Source organism: Phodopus roborovskii, unplaced genomic scaffold (assembly GCF_943737965.1).
Source record: "Phodopus roborovskii unplaced genomic scaffold, PHOROB, whole genome shotgun sequence".
NCBI classification, from domain to species: Eukaryota; Metazoa; Chordata; class Mammalia; order Rodentia; family Cricetidae; genus Phodopus; species Phodopus roborovskii.
Window position 1 is genome coordinate 15972364 of NW_026126469.1, and position 23523 is coordinate 15995886.

The window sequence follows — 23523 nt, forward strand, 5'->3', positions numbered from 1 at the left end:
CTATAATTAAAATTAAAGTGAAAATAGTGAACTGGCTCCACTAGTAGATATTTAGTGGCCCCCACCAATCGTCAGCTTTCCTTATAATGTGAATATAAAGTCGGATTAAGCCAGGCATGGTGAGGCCCACCTTAAATCCCACCACATGGGAGGCTGAGGATGGCAGATCTCTACACATACAAAACGAGCTCCAGGACAGTGAGACTCTGTCTTAAAAAAAGAAAAACAGTCGGGCGGTTGTGGTGCAAGTCTTTCCTCGGGAGGCGGAGCCAGGAAGATCTTTGTGAGTTCAAGGCCAGCCTGGTATACAGAGCGAGTTCTAGGATAGCCAAAGTTATACAGAGAAACCCTGTCTCGAACTCTCTCCTCTTCCCCCAGAAGTACCAGTTTATAATCACGTGTGTGCGGAACAACATTCTCATTTCTAGAGAGACCACTACGATTTGCCGCTCTGACAAGGAAGCAATTTGCACCAGCTGTAGATCAAAGATATGCAGTGTCAGGAATCAAACTCAAGTCTTGTTACTTTTCCATACATTATTGAGAGAACTAGGGGTTAACATATATTGTAGAAGTCATAGGATCAAGACAACTCACTTGTGTTAACTTGCTTTATTAAGCTATGTACAACCTTAAAAATATGACTATATTTGTCAGTTAAAATAAGAGAAATCATAAGAATCAAGAAGTCACCTTCTCTAGTACTTTTCCAGCTTTAATGTACACAGAAATCTCTTTAACAGGTTGATTGACTCATAAACTTTGGGTCAGGGTCTCTGTTTCTATCAAGTTTCCAGGTAACAAGGATTCAAAATGCCCACAGACCACAATTTTAGTAGCAACAGCAAGCCATTCTTTTCTGGTGCAGAGGGAGACTCTGAGTGGACTAATTAGAGGTCATTCATAGCAAGTTAGCAGCAGGCAGAATTGGGACCATGGCACCCACCAACTTCTGACTCTTTGTCCCATCATTTTTGTGTGCTGCACCTCCACTAGACTCTTCCTTGAGTGGAGTGAACTTCGGGGAGCTGACAAACCCAGCAGTGGTTTGAAAGGCAATGGAAAAGGCAGTGCCAACAGACCAGAGAAGGAATGTTTTCTCTGAGAAGACCATGATTGCTCTATTTTCTAATTTAGAAGCATGCCTGTAAAATCTCTCAACACAATTTCCATGAAGAAGTCAGGGAGAAGACATCCTGACAGAATTAGACAGAGCTCTGGCATTGTTAGCAATAGCTCTAACGAAAGGAAAGGAAAAGGATTATGCCTTTTAATAAAGGCAACAATAATAGACAGTGTAGAGAAAATGGTCATCTCATTCCTAGAGTTTAGCAGATAACTCAATGCTTCACCTTAGTTTCCTTTTCCAGGGCTTTTGAAAAAGTGAACACTTGTTTTTTGTTTGTTTGTTTGTTTTGTTCATAATCTAGGGTAGCCTCAAACTCAGAACTTCCTGCTTCTGCCTCCCAAGTGATTGGGCACTTACCACCATACTCAGCCATTTTGGGTTTCTAACCTTGCTCTTATATTTTTGGTTGTGAGCCTAACTTTTTAAGTGCTGAACCAGCTCTCCAGCCCTAATGCCACTCTTTTAAGGGCTCTAAAATATCTTGAGAGGATAAACCAAAGTGAAAATTTAATCAAAATTGGTTGGGGACTGTCAATAGAGTGTCAACATTGTAAGACTAATTAGCAGCATCTATTCCATCAGATAAAAAATAAAGCACAGCCTATTCTAAGAGTCCACTCTCAACACAATACTCAGAAAATTGAGTCTCAGTTTTCTTATCTGGCTAACAGGAATAAGAATGGTCATCATGCATTTAATGTGATGCATGCCTTTAATCCCAGCATTAGGGAGTCAGAGAGAGAGGGTTTGAGGAGTTCAAGTACAGCCTGGCTAACAGGAATAAGAATGGTCATTATGCATTTAATGTGATGCATGCCTTTAATCCCAGCATTAGGGAGTCAGGAGAGGGTTTGAGGAGTTCCAGTACAGCCTGGTCTGCAGAGAATACCAGGGGCAGCCAGTACTACATCACGAGACACTGTCTCAAAACAAAACAAGCAGAATGGTGGTCACAATTTGTGTTTTTCAAATGTAAATAATAATATATAATTCTTCAAGATCATTGTTCAGTACTTTGTGGAGGTACCAGTTTGGCACAGCTGAATCCCACCCCACCCCCTCCACCACACACACACACACACACACACACACACACACACAGCCCAACTGAGCAATATACTTGAGAACCCAGCTAGATAATTGTTCAGGGATGAGGGCAGAGAGGTAAGTAATTGAGGGTGCTGATGAAGCAAGAGCATAGGAGCCAGACTCAAGAGAACAAAGTACAAGTATAAGAGGAGAGATGATCATGGTGATGAAGGACTGAATAAGGTGCTGGCTGCTGCCAGAAGGAGGGGGTTGCAGTGATGAATCAGCCCAGGTCCCTGCCCTCTGACTGCAGGAGCTATTCCACCCACACGCTTTAGGGAACAACACAGCCCAGCCAAACTCCCACCATTGCTTTGTCATGGCACCGGAAATGCTCATCTACCAGACTTCCATCTGAAGACTTGTTAGATCCTCCCAATTCCCAGAGCTAAATCCTTCCATGGAAACCAGGATTTTCTGAGAGCTGATTCCTGGAGAAGGCTGCATTGGTTTTGGGTTGGAAGTCTGTATCCTTCCAAATAGCAGCACAGGGAGTGCTCCTCATTCATGGTGTTGCATAATAGGTAATTGCAAGCCCTGATACTCACACCCAGGAACAAATCTTGGAATAGCTTTCCGCAACCCAGCTCTACACAGCTGAGCTGCTGAGTTCCACATCTGTCAGGGGAGGGAGAAAGAAAGCAGTTTGGCTTGTAGTTTAGTTTTATTACCTCTTTGCCCCAAATGTGTCACTGGCTGACATTTTCCCTAGGTAGAGCCCTATCCCTTCCATCTCTCACTTTCTACACCTCTTATTCAGGAATAGTAAAGCAGTTTTTGTAAGCCTGAGAGTTGTGAAAATTAAAGTCTGGTCATCTCTGTAAGTGTCAATGAATCAGCGGGGGAACTCCCTCCTATTATAAGTCGTTCTAAGTTTATCTTTATTGGAATAGGGTGGGTTCTCACATGCCAGTGAGTTTAAATAATTTTGCACACATTTATTGGTGTTATTATTAATGATCCAGTCATTGCAATTAAACATTGGTTGCCTGCTTGTGTAAGTTGAACAAGCATGGAAAAGTACCAAGAGGCTCTTGTTTTGATTATGTCTCCTAAAGTAAACAGCAGCTTTAGGATCCTCTATGAATTTTATATATGCCTAGGCCTATGGATCTAAAAAATAACTTAAGCATTTATTATTGGTACATGCATGTGTGTGCCATGGCACTCCTGTGGTGAGTAGAGAACAATGTTTTGGAGTAGGCCTTTTCCTCCCCCTTTTACAGAAGTTCTGAGGATTCAATTCAGGTCACTAGGTTTGTGCACCAAGTGTCTCTACTCCTGAATCATCTTGTCAGCTCTTACACCTATGGGTTTGTAAAACTTCAACTATTACATGTGAAGTATCTATGGTCTTGCTCACAAACGACTTTAAAATTAACTTTTCCCTTCACAACAGTCAGATAAGAAGGACATCAATATTGTTCTGCACCTAAAAGTTGCAGAAAGTGTAGAATAGTTTAACTAAAGTTAAATGATATAGATATAGGTTTAGTAATCACCAAATCAAAAATTAGCAGATAGGAAGTCCTAGGTTATTCCTACTTGTTCATTTATTTCCTCCATCAATTTATTGACCATTAGCCCCTTGAGAGTCAGCATCAGACAATCATCCAGGGTTACATAGCCCAATGGGGGCCACAGAATGAATCATCAGGTAGATCCTAAGCATACTGAAAGCCACCTCTTCAAGCCCTCTCCTTATCAGTGAATATGGAACTATGAACTTCCAAAGGATATGGTCACATATATCTCCCAGTATCAAGTGCATAGAAGCCAGTTGAATTAATCTTTACATTGAATAGCCATTATGCTGTTAGTTCTTTTAAAAATAATACTAAAAATTGTGCTTTTAAATTTATTACTATTATTATTATTGTTTTTTGAGACAGAGTTTCTCTGTGAAATAGTACTGGCTGTTGTCCTGGAACTCTCTCTGTAGACTAGGCTGGTCTAGAAATCACCAAGATCTGCCTGCCACGCACCACCGCCCAGCACGTTAGTTCTTGACACGGTGTAGCTAAATGTGTGCCAAGTCCACTTGTAAGAGAGAAGTTAAACTGTGCAGTGGTGGTGCACGCCTTTAATCCCAGAACTCAGGAGGCAGATCTTTGTGAGTTTGAGGCCAGCCTGGTCTACAAGAGCTAGTTCCAGGACAGCTTCCAAAGCCACAGAGAAACCCTGTTTCGAAGAGGAGGGGGGGATTTAAAAAACAAAAGACAAGTAAAATACAGGCTTGCTTAGTTAGTAGTGTTCTTCATTTTCCATTTGAAAATCTTCAAGTACCTCTATATATTTAGCTTCAGTTTTACTTTTTAGTATTTCCAGAGAAATGGATCCAGGCAGATATTATTTTTGAAGTTAAAAATACTGAAAAGGTCAAAGTTAGTAAATAGAACAAAAGAATTCCATGGTTATCATACTTTCATGTACCTAAGTATAATATTTTTTCTTTGTTTTGTTTTTGAGACAGGGTCTTTCTATGTATCTCTGGCTGTCCTGGAAGGAACCATGTAGACCAGGCTGGCCTTGAACTCTGGATACCTGAGTGCTAGGATTAAAGGTGTGTACCAACCCACCAGGCCTAAGTGTAATTGTAATCTTCCTTCCTTCCTTCCTTCCTTCCTTCCTTCCTTCCTTCCTTCCTTCCTTCTTTCCTTCCTTCCTTTCTTATTTTCTTTTCTTTCTTTCTTTTTTTTTCTGAGACAGGTTTCTCTGTGTATCTCTGGCTGTCCTTGAACTTGCTTTGTAGATCAGGCTGGCCTCAAACTCACAGAGATCTGCCTGCCTCAGCCTACAGAGTACTGGGGTTAAATGTGTGCATCATGGGGCCAGTAAATGGAGAGAACTATGTTTGGCTTGTGCAGGCTGCCTGAGCCTAGCTGACAAAATGAACCAAAGATCCCTAAAACATAGACTTTCTCAGAGTGTCATGAATGGATTCTATACACACATTTCTAAAAGCCTTAGCCTTATAGGTAGCAGACGTAAGGGGCCTGAAATCGAGATTTCCTGGCTTGGCCATTAAACTGCTCTCTGGTCATGCACATGCGCTCTCTGGGCCTCAGTTACTGTAAAAGCAGAGGGACTTGACTATATTATGGCAGTGTATGCTTGAGGAAGAGCTGTTACTGTGAAAATATCCACTTGCTGCCCCTTGGTAGCAGGCCTGAGCTTGCAGCCAAAGAGATTGCCCTGGTGAAAGTGGAAAGTCAACAAGATGAGTTAACCAGGCAAGAGCTATAACAAAGGGCATGGCTGAGGTTGAAGAGCTCAGGAGACAGACTGTTCCCTGCAAAAGAAAGCATCTGAGCTGGAGCTGAAAGGCAGCGAGTGCTTCTGTATAGCATGGCTCTTAGTTCCCAACACAGAAGAGCAGGAGGGAGAAAGAGAGAGGAGGAAGGGGAGTGGGAGGAGGGTCGTCGTGGTGGAGGAGGACAAATTAGGGACCAGCCAGGGAAATCCACAAGAGCCATTTCATTAGATGGAAGGAACAGAAGCAGCAGCCATAGGAGCCTGAGGGGAAAGGCAAGCCACCCTTCATCCTTAGCATAGATTGTGATGCTAGGAAAGGTGAAGGAGGCTAGGCAGCTAGGTAGGGGCCTGACATCAGAAGGTTAGTTGTGTCGTACTGTAGAGCTGCATCTAGAGTTTGTGGAAAGCCACTTCAGGGTTAAAACTAGGAAGAGGCACAAGGCCAGAGCTGTGGTGTGGTAACTATACAGATAGCTCCGAGGGAGACGGGTCAAAAGAGAGACTGCTGAGCTGTGAGGAAAGAGAGGGCATTGCATGGATGTACAGGAAAGAAGGGGCATGTGCATGAATCTACAAGAAAGAGGGGGCATTGCATGGATGTACAGAAAAGAGAGGATATATGCATGGATGTACAGGAAAGAGGGAGCATTGCATGGATACGCTGTTTGTAGTTAGCTGGGTTGGGACATGAGTCAAGGTCTCTCTAACTGCCTCCTATTGTTGGGGAAGCATCAGATCAGCTCTGGTTGGCTACACTAGAGAGACAATTATATGTGGTTTCCCGTTGCTAAAACAAAACACATAAAGCTAGCTACTTAGAAAGAAAATGGTTTATTGAGCTCACAGTTTAGGAAACCTAAAATCTAAACAACATGGCACTAGCTCTGCCAAGAAGTCCTTTGGCTGCATCATGTCATGGCAGATGGCATATGTGAGAGCCTACACATGACAGAGAAATCTTGTGGTGAGACATGAAGCTGGAAAAAGATCCGAGGGCCATGTCTCTTTCATAGTAATATTATACGGTGGAAAGTAACTGGTGTCCCACACAAACTAGCCTCCTCCGAGGGCAGCAGTGGCCTCTCATTAATGCTAGTGAAGGTGGCAGGGACCATGGGAAGGTTGAAACTGACGTGACAGAAGTCAAGGACAAAGGGCTGGAAGAGTAAGAGGTTAGAATTATGGAATGGAACAAAAAAGCTTGGAAGTCCTTGAACCAGTTTAGCTTATTACAAAACCTAAAGGCCCTCATGTGAGTGATGCCTTTTGCTTAGGACAACACTGCCCTGGGTAATCCTTTAGCCACAGTAAGGAAGGAAGGGGAAACAGGGAAAGCTCATTTTAATGCAATGTATTCTATTTAACTCATTGTGTCCTAAATATTGTTATTCAGCATAAAATTTACATAAAATTATTTCAACTTTTTGTCTTACTAAGTCATCAAAAGCATGCTTGTGGCTTACTTCAACTTGAGCCAATGGCCTCTGGGTGCTCAACAGCCACACAGGTCAACTTTACTGGCGGGTGCAGGCCAGTGTTCATCTCATCTCTCTGAGTGCCTGGATCCCTCAGGTTTTCAATGTTCTTGCTTTAAAAACAGCTACTTTCACTCCTAGTCCTGCTACCTGTTCTCCAGTGACTTATCACTAGCTGGTTATCTGCCTCTCCAAGGGCTATGACTCCCAGGAAAGGAAACACTCCAGACTGCTTTGTTCCCAGAAACATCATCACCACAGCAGACTCTCAACAAATATTTTTCGAAGGACTTGAAGATTCTAGATTCAGCATTGTCTCCCTTGAAGTCAATATCCATTTAGTGGGTCATCCATCAGGGGAGAAGGATATTGATGGAGGAACATTATACAAAACACAAAGTGACTGAAAGCCCATCCAGAGTCCTCCAGGGGATAAAAGGCTGGTTCTCAGATGCCAAACTGGAGCCTGGCACTCCTGGGGGCAGTGTTACCTTCCTCCACCTGTGCCTTGGCTCAATTGATTCAACCACTGGCTCGGCCAACTTTAGGAGAAAATGGCACTTTGGTCTACCACCAGTAGATGGAGCAATGTCATTAAAAGTGTAGCAGTAGTGTCTAACCGGTTTCTCAATGGCTTCTCAGAGGTACTTACTCTCTTTCCTACAGCTGACCTGGATCTCAGATGTTACAATGTATCCCAAGCTAGCCAGTCTCCTATTCCTCTCTCCCACCGAGGAGGTGTAGCTTGGTTGTGATGGGTGCTTTCAGCAAGAGCGGCCAGGTTCTCCAGAAGGCAAGGTAGGCAGACCCCAGAAGCGGGCCCAGGTCCAAGCCCGGAGGAGCTAGATAGCCAGGGTTCTCTCCTGGGTCTTAGAGCACAAGCCCAGGACATGACTCACACACACATGGGATGCTCTCATTAGCCTAGAACCTTTCTGCCCTCCCAAGATCGAAAGAAGCTTATTAAATAGGTAGGTAGGCATGGCACAGCCTGTACATCTGACACTGACACTCTGGCTGCTACCAAGACCTGTGGTGGCCAGTGGATGCTTCCCTGTTACCATCTCTGTGGTTTCTCGGCTCATGGCTGTGCCTCCAGGGCTGTGAGACTAGTCTTGGTCCTCTTCTTCCATCCCCAAGCCCTTCTGGCCCCTAGATGTCCCAGCCATGTGGAAATGCTTACGTGTGTGTGTGTGTGTGTGTGTGTGTGTGTGTGTGTGTGTGTCTACTTTAGAATTCAGACTTTGGGATTATAGGTCAGTCAGGAAAAGGTCACTCAGCTGAGTCTATGTCAGTAGGCTTCCTCTAGAATTATTTTGTCCTTTGGATTGTAAATTAGCATGATTGTCACTGCATGGTATTCCAGCCATTTCAGCAGAAAAGAAAAATTGTGATGGCTTGATGCTTTATTATAGTTGTAGTCCATTCCATAGAGGTGTCTGGAATCTCCCCCCCACCAATAACCCATCCACATGCCAGGAAGTAAGGCAGTAGGAACCTAGTTAAGAGGTTTCACAGGCCCAGTCATCCATGCAAGGGCCATTCCTTTCTCCAGAGCTGCAGTTTTCAACCTGTGGGGCATGACCCCTTTCGAGGGGTGTTGGAGGAGGGTGTGAAATAACCCTTTCACAGGGGTCACCTAAGACCATTCTACATATCAGATATTTATATCACAATTCATAAACTACCAAAATTAGTTATGAAGTAGCAACAGAAATAATTTTATTGTTGGGGTCAATCACAACATGTGGAACTGTATCAAATGGCGGCAGCATTAGGAAGGTTGAGGACCGCTGTTCCACTGGAGTAGAAGGGTTTTTAATCCATTGTCAGGAAAATTCTTTGATAAGGAAACATTCTTTTATTGTTATCATCATTGACTCTTCTTATCTTATACAAGTGCTTGCATCTTCATTCTGTAATTTTGTCATCCTCTACTCTCAGGAAGCCCTCCAGTTCTCCTCCTGTTTGGTGAAATCGTCTTTCAAACATCACCCCTCCGTGAGTCTTTTTGATTTTCTTAGTCACAGTGAACTCTGTCTTCTCCTGGATTCTCAGAGGACTTTGGGTTCACTCACATGTCTCATCCATTGAATAGAAGGCATTTTGCTTGGGCTGAATGGCCCTTAGTGCTACACAGGTTGTTTCAAGGGTTCACAAATAACTTACTGGCAGAGGGGCAAGCTGGTGAGCTACTAAAAGTATCTTGTCCAGAGCCAGGCATGGTTATGCATGCCTGTGATTCCAGACTTGAAGGCAAGAGGGTCCAAGTTTGAGGCGAGCCTGATCTAGAAGGCAAGATCCTGTCACAAAGGACCAAAAAAAAAAAAAAAAAAAAAAAAAAAAAAAAGGAAAACAAAACAAATCCCATACTGTTCAGTTAGCACATTTGAATTTTCCCTAAAAATTCTCATCCAAAGTGTATGAGTGATTTAATAAAACCGATGGGTCTACAAACAGCAACACAGCCTTATCTAGAAATGTCATATATCTCAAAAAAGTGGTGCCCCACACTCTGAAGGTCTCTGGCAAGCGAGGGTATTATTGGGTCGGGGGTAGGAATTGAAAGCCCATACCTTATCGCCCACTCACTATTGTGTTCAATATTGTTCACTCCAGTCATCTTTCTACCTGTAGTCCACCTGAAGATAGATGCACCAAGACAACTAAGTCCTTGACTCTTGTGTTTTCTTTAATAGACGATTATTAAAGAATAATCGAGAACAGAGCCTGCAAATTCTCTTGAAGTTGTCACCCAAGGATAAAACCTCAACTTTTTTTGTTCAGGAAATTAGAGTCTATAATCTCATCTTCCACCACCTCCTCCAGAAGTTTCGATCTAGACATACATTTATTCAGTGAGTTGCAATTTACCCTAGGGTGGAGTGTCAAAGTTTAAGTTCCTTTTGCTGCCGGGTAACTCCAGGTCTTTGTGGTTTCTAAACATAAAAGAGATGCCGGTAAATTTGGGACATGATTGCCTAATTGGACTAGTCTTCCCTTTCTTTGGACTAGTGCTTGTAACCGGGCCCCTTTAAGAGGCCAGAAATGCGTCCGGCGTCGCAGCCCTGTGGATCCTCTTGGTGCTCCTCCCCTGTCCGCGCGGCGAATGGTTCGCGCCAGCCTATATTAACCCGAGATCTTCCTCCCGGACGGCAATGATGTGAGTGAGGCGGGCAAGCTGGCCACCGCGCGCACGACCACAGAGGGCGCGCTGCAGACCGCCGAGAACCCCGAAGCGGAGTCGGACGCCCCCGGAGGGAAGCAATGAGGTAGCGGCAGTCCCCGGAGCTGACGATGCGCGCGTACTGCCCTCGGAGCCCCGCGCTACCCTGGCCAAGCCGGCCGAGCGCGAGTCCCCGGTGTCCCCTCGGAGCGAGGATGCAGTGAGCCGCGGGACTCCTGTGCCTGGCCCGCCGCGGCCAGCCGGACCATTCGGAACGCACTTAGGGCAAGCTGCTTGCTTATTCCAGGACCAGCCCAGTCGAGGGGCTCGCCCTCTCCCGCACCCACTGAGGGTGGGGAACACCGGCTCCTGAGCGCACTGCTGTAGTTTCCGCGGCTCCTGGCCCTGGTCCAGGACTTGTGTGTGTGTCACGTTCGCTGAAGAAGAGTTCCTGCTTATTCTCTCACCACCCCGGGTGCTTTGGCCGAGCCCCCCGCCCCCGCTTCTATTTATTTGCACGTACTCATACGTTTTTTTTCTAAAATATTTTCCACACCTCTCTCTTTTATTTTGTTGCTTGTCTGAGACTTTTGTACTGGTCCTCCTCATCTAGGCTTCTGTTAAAAAAAATCTCTCTGTCTCTTCCTATCCCCCATCCCCGCACACTCAAAGCTGAATATATTTTTCTTTTTCTAATATTCTATACCCCTCTCCCCGACTCGCTGCGGGGTTCTCAAGCACTATCTGGCCCCTGCTGCCTCCATCTCTCCCTGTCCCCGCTGTGCTCCCAGCTAGAGTTTTATTTTCCGGGCTTGCCCGGGCCAAGCGCAGCCGGGGCTGGTGGCCCTGCGGGGTTCGCACCCCGCGCTCGGCCGCCGCCGCCCAGCCTCTCCCGGGCGTCCTCCGGAGATGCTGCCTTGGAAGAAGCACAAGTTCGAGCTGCTGGCCGAGGCGCCACCGCGGCAGGCGTCCAAGCCGAAGGGCTACGCTGTGAGCCTGCACTACTCTGCACTTAGCTCCTTGGCTAGGGCCTGCCCGGAAGGCGCGCTCAGCCGGGTGGGCAGCATGTTCCGTTCCAAGCGCAAGAAGCTGCACATCACCAGTGAGGACCCCACTTACACCGTGCTCTACCTGGGTAATGCTACCACCATCCAGGCTCGCGGCGACGGTTGCACGGACCTAGCGGTGGGCAAGATCTGGAGCAAGAGCGAGGCAGGCCGTCAAGGCACGAAGATGAAGCTGACGGTGAGCGCTCAAGGCATCCGCATGGTGCACGCCGAGGAGCGAGCGCTGCGGCGCCCGGGCCACCTATATCTGCTGCACCGCGTCACCTACTGTGTGGCAGACGCGCGGCTGCCCAAAGTCTTCGCCTGGGTGTACCGGCATGAGCTGAAGCACAAGGCGGTTATGCTACGCTGCCACGCAGTGCTGGTGTCCAAGCCAGAGAAGGCTCAGGCCATGGCCCTACTGCTCTACCAGACGTCTGCTAACGCTCTGGCAGAGTTTAAACGTCTAAAGCGGCGGGACGATGCGCGTCACCAGCAGCAGGAGCTGGTGGGTGCACACACCATCCCGCTAGTGCCGCTGCGTAAGCTGCTCTTGCACGGACCTTGCTGTTACAAGCCGCCAGTGGAGCGCAGTCGGAGCGCTCCCAAGCTAGGCTCTATCACCGAGGACTTGCTCGGGGAACAGCAGGAGGAGGAGCTGCAGGAGGAAGAAGAGGAGCACCTCGAGGGCTGCCTGGAGGAGGAGGAAGAAGAGGACCGTGTGGGGGATGGGGACCCCGCAGAGGAAGAAGCTGAGGCGCAGAGGGCGCTGGTTGTGGCTATGCACTTGGAATGTGGGGACTTGCTGGACCCGCTGGAGAATGGCCACGAGGAGGCGTTGGGGGGCAGCGAAGTCTCGCTGGGTCCCAGCTCTGGAACATCACCGCCTTTGCCCGGCTGTGCCTCCGACATGAAGGCCCAGCTGTCGCAGCTTATTAGTGATCTGGGCGACCTTAGTTTTGGCAATGATGTGCGCACCCTGGAGTCCGATTTAAGGGTGACACGCCTGCTGTCGGGCGAGAGCACGGGCAGTGAGAGCTCCATCGAGGGCGGAGGCCTGGATGCCGCCTCCGCCACCTCTAGCAACCCGTCAGGAGAGAGCACCAGCCCAGATGAGCCCTACTCCGGCTAAGCTCCCAGAAAACTCCGTGCGCCTGGCACCCCACAGTGGCTCCCCAGCCGTAGTACTACTCCCCCTAACCTCCAGGAAAGGGAAATTTATGCACCTGAGGTCCAGACCTGAGTCTGGAGTTCCCGGGGGCTGTGTCTCTCCCAATTTGCTCCAGCACTTTTGGCTTTGAGATGGTTCAGGAGAGCGAGGCGCTACAATCGAAAGATAGACAGGCCCTCCGAGGTGGGTGAGGATTCGGAAGAGGGAAAGGGAAAGGGGGCTGAAGTTGGAAAAGGCCAAGGGCAGGCTAGAGGTGCTCAGCAGCCAGTTTCCTGTTTGTGAGGCAGCTGGGGCTTGGGAAGGAGGGGTAACTTCCTCTCCAGACCCCTTGTCTGGGAGGCCTCTTTCTGTCATCAATATCTCATTAACAAAGTCATATTGGAGGCTTTGCTGGCACTAGCTTACCTGCCCCCAGTTCTTTTGGATTTGAGAGCTTGGGCTGTTTACCTCAGACTCAAAACTCTTGAAAGTATGCCAAATTTCTCAAATAATTGTACTGGGGAGGGCAAGGTATGGAAGTTGTGTTTTGTTTACAGTTAAAGACATCTAATATCTTAAAAAAAGGAATTTTCTTTTAGAAATACACGCCTTCCTCCTGTCCCAAAGAGCATACATACTCCATGATGCTGTGTAAAATATTTTTGCACCTTTGTGAAGTACTTTTGACTTTTTTTTTTTTGTACATAACTGTTGTTCTTGGAGCTGAATGTTTATATATCTTTTGCTGTGCAAAAGACAGCTGTAAAATGTTGTTCAGTTGTATATACAGAAATGTGTATAAAACATTTTGTTATTTTTTGAGCAGCATTGTTTTGGTTCTGTTTGCATGTCAGTGGGGTGAGAATAAAGAGGAAAAGCTGCCAGAACAGCCTCTGAAAATGTGCTGAAGGTGACTGGTGGAGAGGTGGCAGGGGGTTGTGCCTCCTCCCATAGTGTGGTCCTGATGGAGCTTGGAAAGAAGGTGAACCGGCATTACCCATCTTCTAGAGTGCTTTGGATCAGGGTGTTATGTCTGCATATTTCATATTCTCATTGTATGTGTGGGGTTTTGCTGCTTTGTTGCTGTTGAGACAGGGACTCTATCTGTAACCCCACCTGGCCTGGAACTCCATAATATAGACCAGGCTGCCTTTGAACTCAGAGATCTACTTGCTTCTGCTTCCCAAGTGTTGGGATCAAAGATGTGAGCCACTATGCTGGCATAAGGATTTTTTTTTTCTTTAAGTTAATTTTTGGAGAGATCAGAGTAAACTCAATTGCCCACGCTCTTTAGATGGGAATGACTGTTTACTGAATGACTCAATATATGCTGTTTTTTTTTTTTCCCTTACCTTTCGGGGGGTCAGCCTAATGATCAAGTATAACCATAATATATACTTTTTCCTCTGCAGCTTGGAGACCAACTAGCATTGTAAAAGGGACACTGTGGAGTGGTGTCTGCTTTGTTTTTCTCTTGTGGGGAAAAAAAAAAAAAAAAGCAAATAGAAAAGTTGTAGGTTCCAGATAGCCAGGAGTGAGTCATGGTGCAGGTGGGATTGGGGGAGATAGCATGAACAGCCTGTTTCCTTCCCTTACAGCCCAGCCTGGCCCAGTGGGAACCTATCAGGGAACAAGGCAGAGGAGCTGTTGGCATGGTGTGGGGGTGTGTGCTGCAGGGTGTTCATGCTTTCTGTGTTTGTTTCTGTTGTGAACTCCAACCAGATGTCTCAGGTTGGGCTACACCCAATCAGCTGCGAGTGGTAATACAATGCTGCCAAAACTGCCTTCTGCCAATCATTCTTCCCTTTGCCCCTTTGGGCCTCTTTTCCTGGGTTGCAGAAATGGATCTCACTCCCAGCCTTCCCTGGTGTCCTGAGGCCGCTTTGCTTTGTTTTCTTCATAAATATGTTCTGAACAGCCAGGCCTAAGGAGCCCAAGGAGACTGGAATGCACTGGAATCAGAGAGGAAGGGAGGGTGAAAATTTCTTCCTAATTAATGGGAGTGGTTCAGCAATAAGTCTAACTTTTACAAAGAAAAGCAAAGAGCTGGGGGCGGGAAGTAGTTTTTAAAATACTCAATGTCTTCTTAAGGCCACCGGCCACACCTTTTAATCTTCTATTCTGACTTGGTAGAGTTCTTGTCCCTTTCACAGATATCATTGAATGACGTTTTTTTTTAATGTCTAAGTAGAGGTCACGAAAGACACATCCCACCCGACTGGCTACTGCTTGGTAGTGGGGGGCCTTCACTGTTAGCCAGACAATGTGCCAAGTTTGGCTCTGACCAGTGATGCATGTAGACATGACAAAGACATTTAACGCAATGCTAGCAATAAGTATAGGGTAATTACCTCTTTAAAGTTTTTGTTTTTCCCCTTCGTATTTGATTTGTGAGTAGCAGGAAGGGGGAGGTCTGAAGAGTATGAAATAAAAATGCAGGCAGAAAAAGAACCAGCTCTCTTCCTCGGCGGCCTTGCCCTTGTCTTACTCTTTCTCTTCTTGGCGTTTTGGCTGTTGTCACTGCTCCTCAGGGCGCTTGGCTGATGTAATTCTAGAAGAGATGTGAAGTGATACATGATTCACCTCCTGTTGCATCTCTGTCTTCCAGGGATGATATCATTAGAGAAAGGAGAAATGTCTCTAACGCAAACAAAACTAAACTTCGTTTGTTTCTGGTACCTGCAGGTGTTGGAATGGTGTGATAAAAGCCAATTCAGACCATGTTAAAAAAAAAAAAAACACTCCAGAAAGCTCTAAAGTCTGGTTTTAGTCATCAAATTGACCTTTTCCTTCTTACAAGGTGAGGTGTCTATGTCTCCTTCATGTATGAAACTGAGTGGTGTTTTAAATGCAGCAAGACATAGCACATTCTTTTGCAGTCCATCCATGCAGCAATGACTACATGGAACTCAAGTGACTTCTGGAGGCAGGAGAGCTTGGAGTCCCTGGAGCAGGCATTTGTCAACTTCTTTCAGTGCAAACATCCCATGTTGGCATCTGTAATGTGTTGTATATGTTGAGGGAGAAGGAGGGAGGTGTATAAAATAAACGATAGCATGATAGGCACTCTCAACTGTAATAGTTTCAGAGAACACCCACCCCACCCCCACCTATCCATCTCAGCACATATGCCTCAGTCAGGAAAGCCCTCTCCCTGCACTCTGCACTCCCACGCCAGGAGCACAGTGGCTCTCAAACAAATTAGGAAGGCTCTGGTATACTGAGAGGGCACACCCCCTTCCCAGGGGACACGGCTGTGTCTGAGGGTTCTGCCCCTGAAAGAGAATGAACTGTTAGGAAGAATCTAACCTTGGCACCACACTGGAGGTTTCAGAATCTCACAGGAGTCATTGAAGATCACGAGAAATATAAAAATTCTATTAGGAGTGACTTGGCCTGTTTTCTAATAGGGTTTGCTAATTTAATCAGCAGGCCCTTTCCCTCTGTGTGGGCTGCATCTGTAGTCCCAGCAACTGCTGACAGGGAATGCACAACAGAGCTAGATGACAACATGGCCTGCAAGAGCCAGGTGCCACGGCAGATGCCTGGGAAAGCACTTGCAGCCAAAGGCAGATGGGGGCCAGGGCATGCTGTACTGGATGCTCCCGGCTCTGGTGGACAGGGCCACATCTGGAACTGGTTTTATTGTGAGTTGGGCTTTTCCTGTTCCTACTGGCTCCTCTCTGTTCATAGTCCAAAGGTCCCTGCCACGATACTTTCTAAAGCTCTGAGGTGACCACACTTGAGCAGCCGTGGCTAGTCACCATTTTAGTGGTTTGAACAGCTAGGTGGCAGCTGCTCTTCCCTCTGTCTTGGGATATTCAGTGGCACCAATGAAAGTCTTTATTTCCACCTCCCATGGTCAGTGGCCCTTTCAACAGGCTCCATTTCTGTCTCCCTCTTTATCTCTCCCCAATCCCGCTTCCTTCTGTTAATACATTATTCCACTGTACACCCAGTTTCTACTGCTACAGTCTGCACCCAGTCCTGGCCTCATTTCCCATCTTTCCACAGAGATGCTCAGAAATTCAGCTACCCAAAAGCAAAATGGACTTTGCAAATGTTAAAGGGACAGCAAGGCAAGTACGTTACTATCAATCATCGCTACTTGTGAAATTTTAGCATTTTATTCCCCCCCACTAGTGCCCCCCATGACCCTGGCCCCACATTTAAGAGATGAAGAAACTGGAATATAAAGGGTTTATCCTGGCCAAAGCCACACAGGAATGCCCCAGGGTCCAAGTCCTAAGTCAAAGTGGCTTTCACCAGCCTCTGGATGGCAGAACTGGAAGCTTCCCCACCCTTCAAGCATTGATAAATGTCTATGTTGTTGGTGAGCATACCACCACTATATGTCCACGAATATGAGTAAGATGCACAGTGCTGGAGGCGAGAGGGGTCAAGTGCCTGTCTTTCAGAGAAGAATATTGCTGGTGGGTGGGTGGCAAGCAGTTCTCAGAGCAGCTTAATCTACTCTTTCACCCTTGGGAGCTGGTCTAGCCAGACTCCACCCTGGGAGAGCAGGTCTAAGGCAAGAGCAAGGAGTTCTTTCCACAGCATCATGGTTATTAATCATCTATATTCTTCCTGCTGGGCAGAATTCTTCAAGGTCAACCACGTGTCTTAGGCTTCTCTGATTCACTCTACAGAGCACAGAGGTTTGAATCTAGTAGGTGCTCAGAAAATACTCGAGGCAGGGAAGACGTCACTCCACTCCAGGCTTCAAGTAGAGCCTGAAAAGTCTCAATGTCACCACCTAGGCAGAGGAATCAAGTTTCAGGACCCCATGTTGGGTGAAGTGGGAAGTTGGTTCCATTTCTTGTACCTGAGCTTCGGTTCCCATGATTTTTCCTGTGACTTCCTCAGACGTCTAGGGAGAGATGATTCTGGCTCAGAGGATGATGGTTCATTTAGAATTGGCTTTGAAACAGATAGGTATCTTGCTTCTACAAATTCTACTGCTTGTGCCTAGGCAAAAGCACACTGCTTGACAGGAAGAGATTCACAGACAACACCATGTCCTGTGTGGCCCACTGGTCTGAGGTAGCTGGTCAGTGAAGGAACTGACAGAGTCAGTTCAAGACCAGTCAGCCCCTTTAGACATGTTCACACTGTTGAGATGACATGACTTCAGTCACATACCCTAAACCTTCCATTCCCTTCCCCTGATCCAGATCCTAGCAAATGTCCAAAGTTATCCATCAGACTAGGTGGGGCTGTGTTCCTGAGGGCAAGGCTGTAAGGTACAGCTAAAGAGGAGATGAGCTTTTCATCTAGTTGTAGCCCTGGCTCTACACAGTACAGCTTTTGCCTTGGCAACTTTCCATTGGGGGCAGCTCTTCTTGTGGGATGGAAACACTGAAACCTGACAGAATATTCTTTTGATTGCAATTGGGCTGGGAACCTAACCAGTGGATGAGTAAATGCTGGATAAAGTGTGTAGGGAAAGAGTGGTTGCTGCTACGATAGTCAGATGAAATGACAATTGGCTGGAGGGTCTCTGTGGGGCTCCTACACACCACATGAGTCCTCTGTGCACTGTGTTCCAGTGCCCAAGAGGGCAAATGTGTGAAGATGAGGACACAATGAATTAAGAGTAGGAAACTGTAGGTAAGTATTAACAGGACACAAGGGAAGTTTATGGGCTGACATTCCTACCAAAGTGTTCAGTGCCTACATGGGCTCTGTGCCATCTCTATAACTGTTTTCCATCAGCTACAGCAGAGGAGTTAGCACTGCCCTGTGTTCTCTAGATGGATCTGTATTTGTTCCATGTAATGGGGTGCAGCACCAGTATTTGATTATTGCTCCAGATCAATATTGCTGGTGTAATTAAAGCCCTACACACACACTCTCTCTCTATTTCTCTGTCTCTTCTCTCTCTCTCCTCCCATAAAGATTTGCCTCTTACAAGTCTCTGAAATGCACACAGATTCTTTTAAAGCAACTCTGAAGAGTCACAGAAGTGTGGAATATCTGAGGTTTTCCTCGGAGACATTATATATTGGAAAAGAGTCCCTGCAGGCCCTCTTAGGATTCTTCTGGGAAGATAAAGTGGGAGGGGAGTGTGTGTGTGCACACAAGCGTGCACACATGCCTGTCCACATGTGTGTGCCCTGTGGGTGGGCATGGCTGGAACGATGCACAGAACACAAGCTGTGCTGCATACTCCAGCTGTTGTGGTTGGCTTCGATGTGAAATGGACAATGAGAACTCAGGGCAATGAGAGCTCCATGTGGATCCTCTGCCAAGAAAAACTTCAAACCACATCATCCTTTCCTCCATTATGCTCTCAATTTCTGATATATATATATATATATATATGTATATATATATATATACACATACATATACATATATACATATGTATATGTATATGTATATGTCCTTGAGCTGATCAAAACCCACCAGTTCCATCTGGGGATGCGTTATACTGGAGACCATTGTCCCCCAAAGCATTGGATTGTCAGACTTGCCACAGATTGCAGCTTGCTCAAGATAGCCCTGGCGAGTACCCAGTGCCCTTGAGTAATTATAGTGAAAGCACCTTCCATTCTCAAAATGACACTACTGCCCACCTGCAACCTAGGCCGTTTCCATGTGAGTGTGCGCAGGCCTTCATTGTTCCTGGCTCTCTCCCTCTCTGAAAGCACACTTGTAACATGCTGAGCGTAGGATACCACTTCAATATGAAAAGAGGTGTAACAAAGGAGAGGGGGAGGTTATGGCTCAGGGGATACAGACACTTGTGCCAAGGCTGGCTACCAGACGGTTTGTTTGTTTGTTTATTGTTGGTTTTGTTTTTAGACAGAGTCTTATGTATCTCAGGCTAGCCTTAAACTTCCACGTAGTTGAAGATGACCTTGAACTTCTGTTCCTCCTAGCTGCACCTTTGAAGTGGGGATTGTAGGTGTGCGGGCATATTTTTTGCTGTGCTGTGGATTGAATTCAGGGCTTTGGGTTTAATAGGTATGCTAGTACCCCTGAGGTATTTCTCTAGCTAATTTATTGAAAACTTTTTTTTTTTTTTTAACAGAATTTCATGTGGTTCAGGTTAGCCTTGAACTCATTAGGAAGTTGATAACTTTGAAGTTCTGAACCTCATGTGGCCACATCTGAGTGCTGTAATCCAGGTATGGGCCACCATGCCAAGCTGATGCAGGACTGGGGATCAAACAGGGATGCATCCTAGGCAAGTTCTATCTATCTAAGTTCCTGGCCCTATAGTGCTTGCTAAGGTCTCCTCTGGAAGAACATTTAATTTTTCTCCCTCCACTTTGGTCCACTTTTTCATCCACAAACATGGCATCTATAAAGATAGAATGGTGGACCTAATGAAATGGGGTAAAAGATACTAGTTACATGAACAAGTCTCATATTTTTACTGGCTTGCTATGAAGGTTTCTGTTTCGTCAGATAATGTTAAATATAAAGAGTTCTGGTTGCCAGGGAGTCAGTCATTCAGGATCCCAGTCTCCTTCTACATTGTGGCTCTGCCATTCCCTTAGGCAAGACTCTTGTTTTTTATATGAAGTTTGTTCATTTGCATATTTCCTATACTTGCTTATGCACTACAACAGTACGGTCTAACATATTCTGTTCCTTGATATCCTACTTGGTTCCAGGAATGTCTTTTGACTCCTTCAAAGATAATAAAATCTGAGGGTGCTTAAGTCCTTTGTGTAAATGGTGTTTACTTGCAGTATAATTTAGGCATGTCATATAGTATACCTTAAACCATATTTGTTTTATAGTAACTATTAAGAAGTAAATTCTGTGGTAGTTGATACTCTTGTTTTAATTTGCATTTTGATTGTATTATTATTACCATTTTCCCCATGGCAGGCTGAATTTATAAATGTGAAGCTTTAGGATACAAAGGACCAACTATAGTTGCAATACTGTTGCTATGACTTGGGTAAGTATCTCCCAAAGGTCCATGCCTAAAGCTTTGGAGGAATGTTTAGGAGGTAGGCATAATAAAAGGTCCTTATGTCTTGGGGACAGAGTCACAAAGGGTACTGTGACACCCTAGGACTCTTCACTTCTCTTTGCCTCTCTGTTAATGAGGTAAGGGTTTTTTCTCTAACATTTGCTCCTGTCACGATGAGCTGCCTCATGACAGGCCCAGGGTGATGGGGCCAATGTGGCATAGATCGGACTCTCCAAAATTGTGAATTGTGGACTCCAAAATGAAATAAAATAAAAATTTTCTTTTCATGAACTGTCTTGGATGTTCTTGCTGTGATAGTGACAGAAAGTGGACTCGCACAACTGTTCAGCCCACAGCCTGAAGCGTTTGCTGCGCTACAGGGCACATAAAAAGATTCTGACACCTACTCCAAGACAAAGGAGCTCTTTCCTCTACATCCACGAAGAGAGGCTCCTATAGTGCTCATGGCCATTTACAAGGCTCTAACAGGTCAAGTCTGGAAGTGATGCATCGCTTCGGCTCACGTTTCCTTGGTTGGAGTGCAGAATGGAGTTGTACCTGTCGATACAAGGGAAGTAGCCTGTGTTCTTCAGAAGGCTAGGAACAGTATCTTGGTTTGGTTTTCTACTGCTGTAGTAAAGACTAAGACCAAAAGCAACTTGGGGGTGAGAGTTTATCTCATTGTACAGCTCAGTCCACCGTGAAGGGAAGGCCAGACAGGAATTCAAAGCAGGCATCTGGAGGCAGGAACTGAGCAAGGGTTGTGCTTTTTTACTGGCTTGCTCTTCATGACTTGCTGAGCCTGCTTTCTACCCAGGAGTGGCTCCACTTAGAGATGACAGCCCACCCATATCAACTATAAATGAAGAAAATGCCCCACAGACACTGTCTGAAGGCAGCTTGATGGAGGCATTGCTTCCACTGAGGGTCTTTTCCCCAGCATGTGTCAACAAAACAAAAAGCAAAACCAGGCCAGAAAGGGATGTGGAGAAGAGAGGCACAGACAGAGACTATAACATGCCGAAAGGGGTCATGATTGGTCATTGCAAGTCTGTTCATATGCTCACATTTGAATCTTGAAAGATGGGACTTTAATCAGCCCAAATATTAAAAGGGTAAAGCGTCTGCTAAGCAACCATGATGTCCTGGATTTGGGTCATCTCAACACCCACGTAAAACTCTGGGCACGGTCTCACACCTATAACCCTTAGCACAGTGTCAGGGAACAGGGAAGTGACTGGTGGAGATAGGCAGATAGTTTATGTATTAAAGGAAAGGGTTGAAGCATTTGGAAGGCTGAGAACCACTGCCCCGAATAAATTCCATTCCCTGCCACAACCCCACATGGTGTCTGGAAAAAGTTTCATCACTGGGCTGGGGCTGTAACTCGGTGCTAGAGTGCTTGCCTTGTATCCTCAAGGCTCCATGTTCAATCTCCAGCACTAGAGAGCTCACTGCCTTTGGTCAGAAAGGGCTCTACTAACCTGATGAGTCTCCACACAGGTCTGGAGGGTGCACGAGTTTCTGCATAGTTATGAATCACTTACTGGTGGTGTTAGGAGATTTTTGTCATTGTGTTAGCATTATAGAACATAGCTATATGAATCCAGGTGGCTATACTGTCACTTGTAAATGTGCCTGGCATTTGACCATATTATGCTGTGTTTGTTGGATTTTTGTTTTGTTTATTAGCACACAATACACCAGCTTAAAAATAAACCACACAATATGCTTTAGGAATACTTTGATTTAGCATGGCATTTTTCAATATGCTTATGGCTCCTAAAAGGATATCTGGGGAATTGACTAATGAGGGGATTTTCGCTATTATCTTTTGATAACTTTAGTGATGAATCTGTAAATAGTTGAAATTAAGGTGTCATTGTCAAGAAAAAAGAAAACAAGAAGAAAGTGAGAAAAGAATAAAGAAAGCCAAGTAAACAAGCTGGGTGAACTTGACACCCAGAAGGGAAGCACACCAGCAATTCTGTTTGCAGCGCTCCCCCCCTCCCCGCATGTCCCAAGGGATAGAATTCTGAGGTGTCCATCTCATGATCATTCATAAGTAGGGAGAATTGTGGCATTGTTCAATTCAAAGGAAACAACGAACAGAAGCCGTGTCTTGTGGAATCACCGGGCTAAGGCTGTGACTCAGCATGGTGGAGGGAAACAGAGGATGCCAGTGAGAGATTCTGACTGCTGTTGCCATCTCTGTTTCATTCAATTCCTGCAGTAACCACACTGTCCCAAGACATTGTGTTTCCTTGGGAACTGTGATGTGAAAGGCTAGATCCTGCACCCATCGATTCTCACATCCATACCCCATCCTGAGGAAGTCTCTTTTCTGTGTGCACGGTACGCTTGACCTAACCTAACACAGCAATGCTCTTCTCGGCTAACCCAACGTTCATAGGCATCCAGGGTGTCCCACAGCCAGGGGAGTATTAATAACTCAGCTCAGGTGAAAGACCTGGGGAGAGCAGCAGAAAGGACAAGATGGCACACACCACACACACACAGCAAAGTACTGCTGGCTTCAGACGGGGGTATATCATTGTAAGAGAATAAACTGTGGCAGAGCCAGACTTGGAGTCCCAAGACCCCTGCTTCTAAGCGTTCAATGAGGGGAAAGTGGCACAGGCAGAGGGGATGGCTAAGGAGCACCGAGAGGATGGGGAGTGGGAAGGGGAATGATGGGAGGATGACAGCTGGCAAGTACAAGGGAGTGGGTGGGGTTGGGGCCATCACTTCTATTATGCGACTGTCATCAAAGTAACCAAATAAATAAAGACTTGCAATTACAGGGAGAAGTGGGTTTGGGACTCTCCCAGCTGCAGAGCCCAGTTGTTAATTAAACCTAGGATAGGTCATTATCTCTCTCCATTGGACTGAGCTGAGGGATGTGGATGCAGACAGCAGGTTAAGGACTTGCCCATGTAGCTGTTAGGTGTTATTATTTCTGGGTTTTAAGAGGCACCTCACACAGGGCTTTGGGGCACAGTTGAGGGGAAAGAGGTCACACTAAGTGCTAGTCACAGAGACCATTTCCTACTCTTACTCCAGGGCTAAAGCAGGGCCTGCCTAGGCTCTGGACATTTACCTGTGACTACACTGGGGCTCATGACTTATGCCCCTACACTGGGGTCCCCTCCAGCCACACCTAGTGGTCCAAGTGTGAACAGCAAAGACCATGGGTACCCTGAATGGCTGCATGCAAGTAACTCACTCAGTATAGAAAAACACAATGATAGCAAAGTATTAGGCACACAGTCGAGTGTGG

General features: G+C 46.1%; 1 protein-coding gene across 1 annotated transcript; it reads left to right on the forward strand.

The window, feature by feature from the left end:
- Positions 1-10121: 10121 nt before the first annotated feature.
- Positions 10122-13199, forward strand: Fam43a (family with sequence similarity 43 member A). The gene has a single exon (XM_051191284.1). The coding sequence runs from the start codon at positions 11024-11026 to the stop codon at positions 12290-12292; it is 1269 nt and encodes a 422-aa protein (XP_051047241.1). The 5' UTR covers positions 10122-11023; the 3' UTR covers positions 12293-13199.
- Positions 13200-23523: the final 10324 nt, after the last annotated feature.

Excerpts from the sequence above, each read along its gene's own strand:
- Fam43a (XM_051191284.1), top strand. The coding sequence starts at position 11,024 with ATGCTGCCTTGGAAGAAGCACAAGTTCGAGCTGCTGGCCGAGGCGCCA.